The sequence below is a fragment of the Arvicanthis niloticus genome, chromosome 10 (assembly GCF_011762505.2).
Source record: "Arvicanthis niloticus isolate mArvNil1 chromosome 10, mArvNil1.pat.X, whole genome shotgun sequence".
Taxonomy (NCBI): domain Eukaryota; kingdom Metazoa; phylum Chordata; class Mammalia; order Rodentia; family Muridae; genus Arvicanthis; species Arvicanthis niloticus.
Genome location: NC_047667.1, coordinates 73,957,965 through 73,974,096, shown reverse-complemented (window position 1 = coordinate 73,974,096; position 16,132 = coordinate 73,957,965). Strand labels below are relative to the sequence as shown.

Genomic DNA, 16,132 nt, shown 5'->3' with positions numbered 1-16,132 from the left:
CAAGTCTCACAAGTCAGTATCTACATCAGTAAAGCCACCATGAGGGTGGCAACTCAATGACCTAAGTTTATCAAATGTTTTAAAATAGTTAATTGCCTTAAACGAGCTTGTTTCAACCAATAAAAAAATAAGATTATAGATCGTACACTGTGACAGTAAACACACAACACAGGTAGAGCCTAGGTGGTGAGCAGTTTGAGAAAGCGAGTATGGAGAGCAGACTATACTGGGAAACCTTGTCTCATTCACCCTCTACCTGGCCCCGAGTGTGGAAAGAAAAATCCAGAAAGGACTAAGAGAAAGCAAGTCTATCTCCTATCCCACTATGTCTCCATTCTAATATTTCTTCCTTCGTTCACTGCTTTCTGTGTCGTTAAGTTCCTTTTAAAACCAACGGGATACAAGGACCCAAGCAAGTCCTTAGCTATTTCTGTCCTAATAGGGGAGGGAGCAGATGGCCTTAATTTGAGTGCTTTTCACAAAGCATGTTCAACTATCTTTTAGAGGAGAATATCCAAACGCTGCTAGTTTTCATGGGCCTTGAAAAAAGTGCAGAAAGTCAAGAAGACCGGGCTAACGATCCTGTGAACTGTGTATTTTTGTCTCATACAAAAGCCTTACCTAGAGTTTAGTGTCCCTGAAAGCCCTCAATTTCATCTGGCAAGCAGGAGAGGATCAAGTTAACCAAAAACTCTGTGTTCACAGGACACAGAGTTCAACAGCAGAGGGCACAATACCCACCAGCTAGGGCCAGAAGCCGGAGGAGAGGGTTGGCAGAACCTGACGATATCTGGGTCTTGTAGTTCGCTATTGGCCTCTTCTGCATGCTCGCCCCGGAGATGAACTACAACCCCCACTGTGCAACGCGAGCCCCTCTCGCCACCTCTTGTCTTTGGCGAGGACAAATCTCCTGGGAAACAGCTCCGCCCCCCCTCCCCCCCCCCCCCGTACGCACGCGTCACGTTTGTTTACCCTGAGGCCCCGCCCCCAGCCTCCGGCTCTCCCCAGAAATGTCGTCATGCTATCTATGCATATTCATGAGCAACTCCGCCCCGCCACCGCCCGCCTTTCCGCGCCTCATTAATATTCATAAGGCGAGCTCGGGCCGCAGCTCCCGGGAGCTGAGGCTGTCCGGCAGCGGGCGGGGCCTGGCGCTGGGGAGCCCGCGACCCGCGGGGAGGGTGTGTGTGTCGGGGGGGCGGTGGTGGCGAAACGGGCGGGCGGGCGGCGCGCGGGATGGAATACCGGGACACCGACGGAATGCTCCGAATCGCCACATAATCCTCTGGAACAGCCGCGCCGAACGCCATCGGCGTCTCCGTTCTCCGCGCGCCGCGGCCGCCGCTGCCGCCGCCGCCGCCGCCGCCGCCGCCGTCTTCCACCTTCGCCTCACCTCCTCCTCCGCCGCTGCCTCCGGAGCTGGGGGGGCGACGTGAAGCCCCGCCACGATGGAGCCCGCCGCCGCAGCCCCGGCACAGCGATTCGCGGACCCCACGGGTGAGGACCGAGCCCTGGCGGCGGCGGCGGCCGAGGGCGGACGGAGTCCGGAGCCCGCGCCGAGCGCGGCGGCCCCGAGCGGCGGGAACAGCGGCGCGGCGCGAGAGGAGGCCCCCTGCGAGGCGCCGCCGGGGCCGCTGCCCGGCCGCGGGGGAGGCACCGGGCGCAGGCGGCGGCGTGGGGCTCCCCAGCCCGCGGCCGGTGGGGCCGCTCCGGGGCCCGCGGCCGGCGGCGGCGGCGCCAACTCGCTGCTGCTGAAGAGAGGGCGGCTGAAGAGGAATCTGTCGGCCGCCGCCGCCTCGTCGTCCTCGTCGCCGTCCTCGGCGTCTTCGGCCGCTGGCGGCCTCCCGGCGTCCTGCTCGGCCTCGGCGTCGCTGTGCACCCGGAGCTTGGACAGGAAGACGCTGCTCCTGAAGCACCGGCAGCTGCTTCAGCTGCAGCCGTCGGACAGGGACTGGGTGAGGCACCAGCTCCAGCGAGGCTGTGTGCACGTCTTTGACCGCCACATGGCCTCATCCTACCTGCGCCCGGTGCTCTGCACGCTGGACACCACGGCCGCCGAGGTGGCGGCCCGGCTTCTGCAGCTGGGCCACAAAGGCGGCGGGGTGGTGAAGGTGCCGGGCCACGGGCCGCCTCCCGCCGCCGCCCCTGCCGCCAGCGATCAGACCCGGGACGCGGAGCTCGGAAGGGACGTGGAGCCACCGCCCTCGGACAGCGCCGACGGGGCTGCTCGGGGCCCCGCGCGCGCGCCTCCTGCCGACCTGCCGCTGCCCGGGGGCGCCTGGACGCGCTGTGCATCCCGCGTCAGCCCCGCGCCCTCGGACTCCAGCCCCGGAGAGCTGTTCGCGGGCGGCCCCGGTTCCCCGCCCTGCGGCCAGCGCCCAGCCTCCGACACCGAGAGCTTCAGCCTGAGCCCCAGCGCCGAGAGCGTGTCAGACCGGCTGGACCCCTACAGCAGCGGCGGCGGCTCCTCCTCGTCGTCGGAGGAGCTGGAGGCTGACCCGGCCGTGGTCTTGACAGGGCCCTCCGGGCCGCCCCACCGTCCCGGCCGCCCTGCTCAGCCTCGACCGCCTTCCCCGAAGACCTCGGCTTTACTGCAGCCGAAAGCCCCGACGGGCGTAGACGGCACTGGCGCGATGGCCGGCGAGGGTCCCAGAGACGACAAGGCGGTGGCAGCTGCAGCTCCGGGCGGTCCTCTGTCGACTCCGGGGAGGATCCGGGAGACTGTGCAAAAGACATCTTCGCCACCCTCCCTGTATGTACAGCTGCATGGAGAGACTACCCGGCGTCTGGAGGCGGACGAGAAGCCATTGCAGATCCAAAATGACTACCTCTTCCAACTGGGATTTGGGGAGCTGTGGAGGGTGCAGGAGGAAGGCATGGACTCGGAGATTGGCTCCCTCATCCGCTTCTATGCAGGTAAGGAAGTTGCCTGCATGTTTACACATGGCTTGGAACCCTGGCAAGGATCCATAAATGAATCGAGGGGCCTGCTGAGGCTGTCTGACACTCTTCTCTAGCGTGTTCACATGCGGTCTGTGCGAGTACTAAATTGTGCATTCTTTAAATCTGCAAGGTTTAGTCAACTGTTCAGGTCTGAGGTTGGAAAGCCAGGTGGACAAGGTGACAAAGTCACCTGGAAATACAGGAAACTGCATCTGAGAGGAGTACTCTGAGAGGAGTACCAGTCCGTAACTGTAAAGGTGGTTTCTTCCAGGCCTCTACTTGGTTGGGTTGCAGGCAGTTTGGGATAACAGGCAACTCTCTGACACTTTAATATAGACGGAGGACAATGGCCAGCGAAAAGTGCTCCATGATGCCTTCACTACTCAGCTGTCCACACTTTACCATTCATAGACAATAAAGTGCAGTGTGGGCCTCTGGGAGCTTCTCTCTTGTCAGCTGATGCTCTTGTTTGTCCCACGGTCTGCCACGCGTATTTGTTCACTGAGCCCTCTAGACACCCGAGAAGTGTGTATGCTTGTTTTGAGTGCTGCTAACCTTCGGCGCTCTTTAATTGCTTTATTTCAGTTTCCAAATTTGAATCTTGCATAGAAAACGAGTTGGCCAGTTTCTGTCTTACAGCCTTTATTGTCAGAACTTCGGCGGGACTTGAAACAGACTAGACGACTTAGTAGTAATGCCGGTGATTACTGCCTCTGATACGACCTGAACTCTTCACTAGCGTTTCTTAGTGTCTGTTCAAGTCTTGTCCCGGTGTGACCAGTCAGTTTCTCCTCTTGGCTGGAACTAAGTTGTGGAGTTAATGGCTCCTGGTTATTGTTTTTGAGCTTTGTAAGTTACTTGCATTCTCTAGTTGAAAGAGTTTTTTTGTGGTCAGAACTTAAGAGCAGAAGAACTTAAGAGTGGTTAGCTCAAGAGCATTAAAACTTTAGGTGTTATATTTAGGTGTATGTACTAACAACCCCACGACTCCCATGGCGGTTCTTCCACAGTGGTTTGGTTTTTTAAGGCCAACATGTGTCCTAGTTGCATTTTAGTTTGAATGAATTAGTCTTTAACACCCACATTGATATATTCAAGACCTCATCCCTGGATGAAACGTTTAAGTTTTCTTGAAGCTTTTCTGAACATAAGTGGATATTTTGATTAATATTTGCCTTATGAAGAAAACCAAATTGTAATACAATAGCATTTTCCTGGTGCTAATATCTTAATGGATGATATGCCCTTTATTTTTATTTATTTATTTATTTATTTATTTATTTATTTCATTTCATTTATTTATTTATTTGGTCCAGAAAAGTGTAGCAGCAACAACTATATCTTTTTCTTTTGTGGCTCCTGTGACTGGTGAAATAATTTTTTTCAGAGACATCAAATAGTAATCACATTTGGAAAGGGGAGTATTTTTACATGAGAATGATAGTCTTTCTTAGCCACATAGAGGGAACTGGGTATAAAACAAAGTATATGCAATGGGTAGGATTAGGGTACGCTTTGACATATGGAGGAAGCTTTTTTCTGCTTTGTTCATGACTGGATGTTGCTCAGGATAAATATCTGAGGGAAGGTTGGATGTCATAGTTCTGAGATTTTGGTTATCTTCAGAAGTGCTTAAAATATTCTGAGTGGGCTTTAAGCAGTTTGTTTTCTTTTTATCTCAGTTTAAAATGATCTGACTTCTGGTTAAATCTTAAATGTGTAGTTATCTTAACCTTTTTGTTTATGAGCAAGTAGTAATTGTTACCTCCTTCTGAATTTACTGCTTTGTTTCTGTGAGCACAGCATAAATAGATGCAGGCGTCTGTGTATACGCTCATAAAAGCAACTAATAAAATGAGGATGCCGTACACAAATCATCCAGGCTATTCTTGAGTCTGAAGCCTGTGTCCATGTGTTCTAGAAGGAAGGTATCTGATTGTTGGAAAGATGTGGTGTGTAAGCGAAGTTGGACTTACTTTAAGCCTAAAGTAATATAATATACTAAGTATCTCTGTACTGATGTTTTCCATAGAACAAAACTCAGCATGACTAGATGCTGTTTCAGTTTTTGCAAAGGTGTTTGTTACTAACAGAAGGGTCCTGCTGAAAGATGGTCTCACATAGCTGAATGTTGTGAGGGCGTAAAGGCTTACCCTAGGCTGATGAGATTCCTAGAAATTGCTTCTGTGCTCCAGTGGCATACAGGACAGCCAGAAGGAGCTGTTGTGTTTTGATTATTAGTGCTTTTGTTTAGCTAGAGGATAATTCATGTATGTTTTAAATGATTTCCTTTAAGAAGACACTGGAAAATTCTGTATTGATTTGCTTTGATAATTTTATATGTAGCATATTCTTGAATTCATTGTTGCATGTCCTTTCTAGTGGAGTTAGGTAGAGTTAAAGGTAACTAGGAAGTTTGAGACTGCTTGAAGATAATTCCCTGTATTTAACTGGAGCACATCATCTCGATCTGTGTTTTACCTTCTCAGCCACCTTGTTTTCTTATTTTCACAAAGCCCTTGTCCAGCAGAGAACTTCCACTCTCTTGAAGGTCACTGCTCAATTCAGTTTCAGTACTTAAAATCTTTCTCAGGTGATTGCAGGGCCTTGAAAGCTATTTGCAGTTACTTTGAATGGTTTTGGGTAACGTCAAATGAAAGTCTTTAAATGAAGTCAGTGTTGGATGAGAGGTACTACCTAATTACAGTTACTGAAAACTTAGTTTGAAAATTAGTACTGCACTTATGACAAAAGCATTCTTTGAGTTTCAAAATATTAGGAAATTCAGATGGCTTTATCTAATGTTTCCATAAGTTTGCTAATTATACTAATGTTTAATTTCCTTTTAAAAATCATACACCTTAAGTTTTACCTGAAAGAGTAATTTTAAGTTAAAAGAATTTTAGGAATTCAGTTACCTGATCTATGTTATGAATACCTAGCGTGAATGGGCTGTTTTGTTCGGGACTCCCCGGGGCGTCCGTGTCATAGGGCAGTAGTCAAGTCTTACTTAACATTTGTTTCATTACCTTGTACTTTAGCTCCAGTTGCCTGTTTAGTTCAAACTGTAGCAGCAAGAAAGACATTGGGAGGATGGAGAACACCCCAGCCCCTAGTGTGTTTTGGAAGGTGTGTCTATGTGGCCTTTGTGGTAGTCAACCTGCTTCCCCTTTCCATGTTTCTCTTTCTCTTCTGGAAATGTTCAGTCCTTCCATGATCTCCTACAAAGATGTGTGGTTAGCATCAGCAGTATATGGACAGGCAGGTTCTTTCTACTGTAACTACAGTAGTACTGAGTCGTGCGGTCTGAACATGTGACTCCAGTGTCTGCTTCAGTAGTGCTTTGAAAGTACAAAGGGTTTTAATCTATTTTGTTGTTTTTTGTGCTGAACACTTTATGTTCATATATTTGTTCTTTTTCATATGAAGTATGTGAATCTTTTGACTGTGGCTTGATAACTCTCCTACGCTGGGCTTTGATTGTCTTCTAGAATATGAAAGGGCTTCACTTAAATGATCTCATTTGTCTCTTCAAGCACCATTAAGGAGGAGGCCCTGGTGTCAGTCTTCTTTTCAGATTGCCCATCTGATGCTTGCTGTGGGTTTCAGCCCCTGGTAGAGCTGGGATTAGGGAGCAGAGCTCCTCTGTTTTGTAATTCAACTCACTTTCTATGAATTGGTGCTGAATTTCATTTACACTTGAATTTTCCCTAAAAGCTCTCAGAAAACATGCTGTTTATAATGAGGTGTTATTACCGGTTTGTCCTACATGGGGTTCCTTGTAAAGGGCAGATGACTCTGTTTTTATCACATGGTCTTTAAAAATATAAAGAACCAAGATTGACAAGTGAGCACAGTGCAGAAAGTATTGAAATATTCTGAGTATTCTGGTTATAAATCATGGTACTTCAAGGCTATGGAGTGATTCGTTTTTGTTTTTGTTTTTTTTTTTTAACTCAAGTATTCTTGTTTGTTAAATCTTTATTGGTAAATTACCTGAACAGATAACTTGAGAGTGGGGGTTTATGTGATCTCTCCTTTTAAAGCAATAAAAACCCATCACTAAAGAGCATATGTATTTGAAATTAGAATCACTAGTACTCTAACAAGAAATAGTCCATTTTGACATTTTCTTGTACCATTTTGTAATTCTTAGGTGTATAGGAGTTAGAGAGCAAGCAGTTTTTGAATTTTACTATAGCGTTTTGAAAATGGTGGTGGTTTTGTATTCATAAAGATTGTAGAGGGGAGACAGGTATAAATCAGTGTGTATGAAGTCTCGGGTTATAAGTTTTGGCTTTTTCCTGAGGTAAGATTTAATCAGGAGTACAGACCTAGCATGTGTGAAGCTCACAGGTCAGTCCGCACTGCCATCACAAAACTAAATGGATTGTCAACTCAGCAGCCTTAATCGGTTTCATAAGATGTGTTTGTTTTTGCTTTATTAGGAAGGTAACATTCACTGACATCATATGGGGTCCGCTCCTTGTTTAAATCTTGGCAGTTTTGCTTATTTCTTGAATTGAGTTTGTGTAATTTTGTTAAGCAGCTGGTAGAGTGTGTCCTGGTTCTTTGACTCCCATCCTGTGTGGGTCCCCAGGGATGTGTTAAACACACATGCACACAGATGCATTTCTCCCATGGCTGGAGATTTCTAATGTGTCACATACTATTAATGTTTTCTGTTTCACGTGACTGAGCGCCGTGGACTTTGAGAGAACAATTTTCCCCCAAAGTTTCCATAGAGTTAACTGCTCCTCTCTCTCAAAGGCATCTCATACCTCACTATTGAGATTAATTTAATGAGACACTTGTCAAATGAGGCAGCGTACATTTAATGATTTTGTTAGGTGTCACATTTTATGCAGTCCAGTCTGTCTGGACAGGAGAAGGCTTAAATATAAACTCTGAAAGTCCACTCTATGGGAAAAGTATTTCTTTAAAAACACCTGGCATTTGTGAAAATTGAGAAAGAGGCCTTATCAAAGTGTCTCCTAACATTCTGGGAGGAGAAGGATCTTCCAGTCCACTTTCTGAGACCCTGTCCACTCTGTGTTGCATTGGCACTGAAGGCTTGGACCCAGCCCAGTGTCCTGGACGTCTAAGGCAGACTCTGTATTTACCTTTGGCTTTCTAAAGACAGTATAATAACTAAACCAAACCAAACCAACCCCCTGCCTCCTCATGGAGTTTTAGGGTTTTTTTTTTTTTTTTTTTTTTTTTTTTTTTTTTTTACCTAAGGCTGTTTGACTGTTTAGATGGATCTGGAAAGAATGGACTTTAATGGTACTTTGATTAAAGAACCTTTAGGGTGTTTGGCTAGCCCTGTCAGAGCTCTTTCAAGTTCTGTGGTATAGTAATTTTTATCATGCATTCTAGAGGTCACCAGTTAATGAAGCACAGCTTAAGTATTCCGTGTGTAATGGTTTTCTTGTTATCGCGGGTCATTCTGGGACACTTTTTAGTAAGTTAGATGGAGACAAAGCATAGCTGTCCCACATATTTGTGTTGAAATATTTTCTCCTCGTATTTTCAGATTCGATACTGTTTTTATTCATTCTAAACATTTAGTGATAAAGTCGTGGTGAATGAGGTATCTATCTAGTGGCTTCTGCAATTGTAGTGATGTGGTAAAAGTGGGCAACACACTTTATTTGTATATAGTACATATTTTGCATTTGAAAACAAATATTTCAGCAAAAAAGGAAAAAGTTTCCAGTATTTTTGGCATAAACTTTTCTAAATGAAGCCTGACTAAAAATAAATTAGTCTCATTTCCAGTTATATAAAAATATATTCAATTGAAGATTGAATATAATGTGAAATAATTTAGTTGTGAGCCATTTTAATAATCAGTGAAAATTCTATTTAGAAATTTAAAGTATAAGTGGATTTGAGTGATTGTTTTGCTTGCTTGTTTTTCTCTTTAGTTTTTCCTTTTCCCAAGCAGGAAGAGGTTTGTTTGTCAGTGTGTGTTGTGCTGCACATGTGCGGTGAGCAACACTTGGAGAATAGATCTTTTCATATTCCTGCCTCGGTTAATGATGTGTTACGACACTTGGACTCTCTTGTCAAGTACCAGGTGTATTTTTAAATGTAGCAAGAGTAAGCATGAGCCATGCTGCTTTTCATTACATATTTATTGGGTTTAATATTCAATTAACTTCTGAAACATTGGTTCAGATTTTGAGATTTTATAAACAGTTCGAGTTTTGGAGCTTTTCTATGAGAACTGTATCCCTTGGGAGAGCTTTTTCTTTTCTCATCCATGCATATTGAGGGTGTGGCTAGCTGCAGCCTTGTTGAAGCTACATCCTGTGCTTGTGGCTGATGCTCTGTGTATGTTGTGGGGACAGGGAGTAAATAAACAGTGTTTATCAAAGTACAAAAATTTGGGAGTAAAAGTCCCCTCATTTCATAATTTGGGAGGAAATGGTAGTGTGTTTTTGAGAAACCAGTCTGTTCTGCGAGTTGGTAAACTTGATATGATTTGGTGCATTTATTTATTTTTTTTCCTGGTGCTGGGGAGGGAATTCAAAGCCTTTGGTACATGCTAGAGAGAGTCCCACACTGCGGAGTCATCTTTAGCCCTTGTTTTTGTGAGACAGGTCTTGTTTACTGTACAGTACACTATGGCTTTGAACATGAGATCTGTCTGTCCTTCTGCCGCTGGGGTCACAGGTGTGAGGTAGCAGAAGACTTGGGTATTCATTTTAACCTGTGCTGGGCTGTGAGTTCCTCACCTTTAGAACGATGAGCTTGGTTATAGGGCAGGTCCGAGATCTCGTCAGAGAGACTCTCTCAGGATCTTGCCAGACTCATCCTTCTGAGACTCTCTCAGGAAGCCCCATTGATTCAGAGTTTGAAAGTTGTTGTTGTAGCCTTTTTAAGATGGATTTTGAAAGTTGTAATTGATTTGAGTTCTGTATTGTTGGTTCAAAGCTGTCAAGTCATCTAGAAAGAACCTGTATCTAGTATATTAGATGTCACAGCAGACTTTACATGTAGTATATCGCAGTCAAAGCAGACTTCTGTTTGGATAGAATTCAGACTAAAGAAGTAAACAATGTTTTATTTATTCTCTTCACCACTGATTCCGAAGTAGAGTCTGGATGCTAGAGATGAATTGAAGTTTTCTTAATTGATTTGTAAATCTCCCTTCACAATATGTAGTATTACTGTAATAACATTTATGTATTTTACTGTAATAACATGTAGAGGATCTCATCACTCAAAACTTGCTGCTTGAATACTTTTTAAGATTTGTTTTATGTGTATATATGTATGTTTATGCACTTCTCTCAGCCTCCCTCCCTCCCTCCTTCCCTCTCTTCTCTCTCTCTCTCTCTCTCTCTCTCTCTCTCTCTCTCTCTCTCGTGTGTGTGTGTGTGTGTGTGTGTGTGTGTGTGTGTGTGTGTGTGTAGGTAGATAACCAGAAAAGCCAGAAAAGGCCACCATATACTCTGGAACTAGAGTCACAAGCAGTTGTGAGCTGCTCACAGTGTGGGTGCTGGAAACCGAGTCTAGGTTTTCTGAAAGAGTAGCAAGTGCTCTTAACCACTGAGCCACTTTCCAGCTCTGGTTAGTTAGTTGTAGCTTATGGTAGGCTGTGTGTCTGTGTCCTAGTACCTAGGGATCGATGGCAGGAGGAGAAGCACTAAAAAGACTGAAAATCCCCACAACTCTTATCAGATTATGGAATTCAGAAAACAGAGATAATTTAGCACAGTTGTATTTTGCTAGATGAGGAAAGTAAACTCAGATTAATTCAGCATCAGAACTAAGAGGACACTCAGATTTTGATAGGTTCTCTAGTGTTCTTTTCTCCACACTGTGAGCTTGTAAGGTTAACTATTTTTAGATGTTCTTTATGTTTTAATTATTCAATACAAAGGTTGATAACTGTTCTTTATACATTTCCTGGTTTCTTTCTTACTGTTTGTTTCTAATCAGTGCCTTTGACAGGTGGCGTATCACTGTGACAGACTGTAAGGGGAGAGCCTGTAACTGAGACGCCAACAGCTGGGTGCGCGTTGCACAGAGGGACATTAGATTTCATTCTTCATGCTGCCTACCCTTTGGGAGATGTAGGGTAGAACTTAGACCGGTTGGCTAAAAAGAGGCTGAGTTTTAGAGTCTCAGTTCGGGCTTGGGTTCAGCTTTGAAGTTGAAGTAGTTAGAAGGATGGAAATGTTGGGAAAAGAAGTCATTGAATTAAAAAAAAACTAATCAGAAAAAAATTAGAGTAGATTTGAAAAACTTCTTTCCAAGCATATGCACATCACAATATCCAATATTAATTGTTCTTTATAAATTTATTTTTGTATATGGAACATATAAATTGTTCTATAGAAAAAAACTAAAAATTCAATATAATTTAACCTAAAGTTAATTATGCAGTTTATTATTCTAGTATCTATGTTAAGCCCCACTGAAGTTCCTGTTCATGGTTCTGCCTTTGTGTAGTGTCAACAGTTGAAAAACTTTGTTGATCTTTGAACTTCTGTTATGTATTGATTTTTAAAGTCCGTATTATGAAATGTGCTTTGAGAGGTATCTACCTATCATCCATCCATCCATCCATCCATCCATCCATCCATCTACCCATCTACCTACCTATCATCTGTGGTAGCAAAAACATAATTGCGAGCTCTGGAAACAAATTTCCAGGTATTTTTGAGGGGATATGAGAAAGATTTCCTGTTAACATGTCTCAAGTTTTTTGACTTGATTCCCTGAAGAATTACTGCTCATTTTTAGTATGAGAATAGAAACCTTCAAAGCGCAGAACTACAAAGGTACGAAAGGGCAGAGTTACATTGCATCTGGAAGAGTCAGTGATGTGTCCCAGATGCTGAAGCAAGGGAGGAATGTCTTGACGGTTTCTTACAAAGATGGGATGGCCTGGCTGCTGCTGACGTTTGGATTTAAATAACAAGGAACTTTTATGCATAAATCCTGGTCTGATAACCAGACTTATTCTATCTTGAACTCAGGCACATACATGCACACACATGCACACACATGCACACACATGTTCCCCACTGTATTTTTAGGTAGGCGACAGACACCAGGAGTTGATAGTGATTGTATTTGTGGGTGAAGTATATGCACAGCATATTCCCAAGGAAGAGAAAACTGTAACAAACTGTTCTCCACATGAGTAGCTTAATGGGAGTGCCTGTTTATGTCACTAATCTGTTTTGGGTGGGATACTTTTTTCTTGATGATTTATAAATCTCTTTGGGAGGTTCATTTAGGGAAATGTTTTGTTTCCCAAATCTCTAATATCTTTGTTATCCATTTACTTCTTCCCAGTTTTTTCCCTCTGAGTTCTCAGGTCCTGTCATACTTAGGGAATGCCTTTCTCATCCTAAGACTGAAAAACAGTCCTGGCTGTCATTTCGGTTATCTCTCTGTTGTTTGATTAAGATAGGAAGTAGGGAATTGAAGTTGTCCTAAGATTTTAAAATTGAGTAATTGTCTTTTTCACTCATTGAAAATGCTTCTCTTTTCCCCAGAGAATTTTACTTGATAGGAAATTCAGATTTATATTATGGTGTATTTTTGGTTCAGTAACATTTGAATTTGTTGAGGCAAAAATAAGGGAAAAAAGCTATTTAGTCAGTTTATGACTGACTGCCTTTCTTATGCTTGAATTTCATATATTGTCATTACATTAAAAAAAGACTTATTTTTTGTGTACATGTATGTGCCTGACTGTATGTATGTGCACTACATGTGTTCAGTACCTGCACAGGTCAGAATAGGGTGTTGGAATTCTTAGAACTCGAGTTACAGGTGGTTGTGAGCTGACTAGACCTGGGTGCTGGGAACTGAACCCCACCCAGTTCTTTGGAAGAGCAGTGAGGTTGTTTTGTTTGACAGGGTTTCTCTGTGTATCCCTGACTGTCCTGGAAGTCTAGGCTAGCCTTGAATTCACAGAGAACAACCTGCCTCTCTCTGTCACCACACTGGGCCTACAATGAGTGTTCTTAGCACTGAGCCATTCTCTAGCTCAAGCTGGAACTCGGGTTGTCAGGTAAATACCTTTCTTTACTCACTGAGCCAACTTGCTGTGTTTTGGTCATATCCATCCCTCCTTCCCTTCACCTTAGAAACATGATTCTATGTTTCAAATGTGAAGTCTTAGAATAATTTCCTTTTCATTAGGCATTAATCTCAGTTCTTAATTAAATTACAGAAAATTCATCTATTTCTCTTTCTGGAGAAGTCTGAATTACCCTGATGGCTATTGTGAAATACTGGAGGTTTATCTTTGGGATTTAGAAAAAGCAAGGCTATGATGCCTCTTTGGAGTCAGGAGGCCCGGCTGTCGTTGGGGCTTTGAGGTGTTCTCTGTTGATCTGGGAAGTAGGTGCATGAAGAGTGGTCATGAGCCATTGCAATTTCTCTTTCTGTGTTTTGGTACTAGGGAGGGAATCCAGTGGCTCATGTGTGCTAGGCGATGTACATTGCGCTTTAAGCTACATCCCTAGCCCTGAGCAAGAGCTCCAGGTCAATCAGAGACATTGTTTGAAAGATGGTGTTCTTGACCTAGGGTTGTCCTCCGCCTCCGCGTGTCCTTGTACCTGTACACACACGCACACATTCGTATTATAAAGAGAGTAATTTGAAAGAACTCTGATTTGATATAGGAGAGCATTGTGTTACCAGGCCAGTGTTACCATGGAAACTGCTGTACATGAACTCCCAGAAATGATGAAGTGGAATTTAGTGGGTGTGGAGGAAGGGTGAAGCAATGATATTAAATGTAGAAGATTCAATTACAGCATCTATCATCTTTTAAGCAGCTTTTAAAATCTGGCGACCAGTTCTTAATTATTAAGTGTCTATAAGCAATAAGTTGTACTGCTATTGGGCTTTGGCTTTACAAGGTTTGATTTGGTAGAGAACTGGGTTTCTTTTCTGCTGGCGTATTTTAGCCAAGGTCTTCCAGTGTAGCCCAGGGTAACCTTGAACTTGCAGCAATCCTCCAGCCTCAGCCTGCTAAGTGCTGGGATTCCAAGTGTATACTACAGTACTTGGTCATGGGCTTTTAGTTGTATTGCTGAGGTTCCAAACCACCATTGCTGGAAGGGAATTGAGTACATTCATGCTTAGAAGGGAAGTATACAGACCCATTGCTCTGAAACACTAAATGAAATAAAATTTTAGTTGACAGATTGATTTAAGTTAGTGTAAGCATTGTAGTTTGCTTTCTGTTGCTGTGATAAAGACCATGACCAAAGCAACTTGTGTGTTTTACTTCACAGTTTATAGTTTTTTTAAATAAGAGCAGTAGGGGTAGAGCAGGAATGTGGAGGCTAGAACTGGAGCAGGGCCCAAGGAGGAATGCTGTTTACTGATACAGGGTGGCACTGTCCACAGTGGGCTGCACCCTCCTGTATCAATCAATAATCAAGACAATTCCCCACCCACATGCCCACAGGCTGCTGTGGTGGAGGCATTTCCTCAACATTGGCCCCCTCTTTCCAGATGCCTCCAGCTTTTGTTAAGCTGAGAAAAACAACTTACCAAGCACAGCAAATAACATTTCTTTTTTCCTCCACACTAATAAAACAGAGGTCACTTCTTTTAATTTGCAAAATTAAGTGTAAAAGATTTAAACTGCCTTATCATTGTTGTATTCTGCTGTATAATGCCTAAAAAATGTGTAGTAGTTCATTATTTAGCAAAGATATTACAGTTTGAGGCCAAGTTTCAGGTTCTTTATAAATATTAACTAATTTAATCCTCATTATAACCCCAAGAGGTAGATAGTGCTATGTGTATTGTAGATACACAAACTGAATTACCAGTTTGCAGTCTGTCTGGATTTGTATAGAGAGCAAGGCAAAAGTAAAATTTAGGTCCACATGCATCTGATGCCAGGGTTAACTAGTTCACTAGTAAGTGTCTTCTTTGACCTGATGTAGAAAACAGTATGGCGTTGTGATCAGGTGTGGTAGTCTGTATTGGGAAGCACAGTCTTGGAGCTCTAGGTTCTGGGCTTTGAGTCCTGCTTGTGCCACCAGCTCTGCTTCCTTTACTTCCTGCTGCTGACGCTGGCTGAGGATCTACTGGGCCATGAAGGAACTGCCTGGGAACACAGTACTGCAAAGCAGGTACTAATTAGCCACACATTGCTAGGTCTTTGTTTTTGGTGGGAAGAGCATTCACTGAGGAATTGGAGACCTGTGTTTAACCATGAGCCTCTACACTTGCTGTGATGCCTGTAATAAGTCCTTTAACGCCCTCAGCCTCACTTGTCGGAGAGAGAGAAAAGGCGATTAAAAAAATCCATCTGAAAGAACTTTGAGGTTGAGATTTGAGGATATATGTGGCAGTGCTTTGTAAACTGTGAGATGTTATGTAAATGTAATGTGGTTCTATTATTTTTAGCAATAGTAAATTGCCACAGATGTTAATGAGTGTTAATTAGGGCTCATTAAGGAAGATGGGAGATACTGTTTTGGCCCTGATGCTCAGTTATCGAGGACCACATTCAATTGGTAGTTACTACTGAATGTCTCCAACACAGAAGGTGTTTAATATGGCTTACACTTGCAGACTTGATGGCACTTTTGGGAGGCATGGTAACATTTGTAACAGAAAGGTGATACTTTTAAAGGAAGCGTGATTCTCACTGGTTACTCTAATAGAAAAGAAGGGAGGGTCCTAACTATATAGAGTGCACTCTGGGAGAGCTGGAGCCCTTGAGGGCCACAGGAGGAACTGCTGCCTTAATTCTGGGATCTGACTTGTTTAGCGCAACCACAAGGCTTTAGCTCAAGGCCCATTTAGATTGCTAGGGGTTAGTCATTCCAATTTCGTCTTTAAATTTGCTGAACACTCCCCTAGGCAGCCAGGCATTTTTATTTGTTTGAATTATATGGGGCTTGCTTTTGTGTCATAGCTTGTTAGTGTCTAGGTTCTGGGACAAGCATCTATTAACATCTTTTGCTTAGATGTGAATGTGTCCCTGAAGCTTTGCAGTGCCCCACGTTATGCTGAAAGACATTATCTTCTTCTTCTTCTTTTTTAAAGGCCTGTCACATTTATTTATTTTATATTTTGAAAGAAGGTATTTATATGCCATGTGTTGACCACATTAATGTAAAATTTTAAATGATAACAAACTGGTCACGATTTGGTGCTTTAAAAAAAGTCTTAGACTTTGTCTTAA

General features: G+C 43.6%; 1 protein-coding gene across 1 annotated transcript in view; it reads left to right on the top strand.

Annotated features, from left to right (window-relative positions):
• Positions 1-1,260: 1,260 nt before the first annotated feature.
• Positions 1,261-16,132, top strand: part of Phlpp1 (PH domain and leucine rich repeat protein phosphatase 1) — a 219,194-nt gene continuing 204,322 nt past the window's right edge. The window contains exon 1 of the mRNA XM_034513168.2: positions 1,261-2,916. Within this exon, the coding sequence (XP_034369059.1) occupies positions 1,449-2,916 (1,468 nt within the window). The 5' untranslated portion in view covers positions 1,261-1,448. The remainder of the gene's footprint in view (positions 2,917-16,132) is intronic.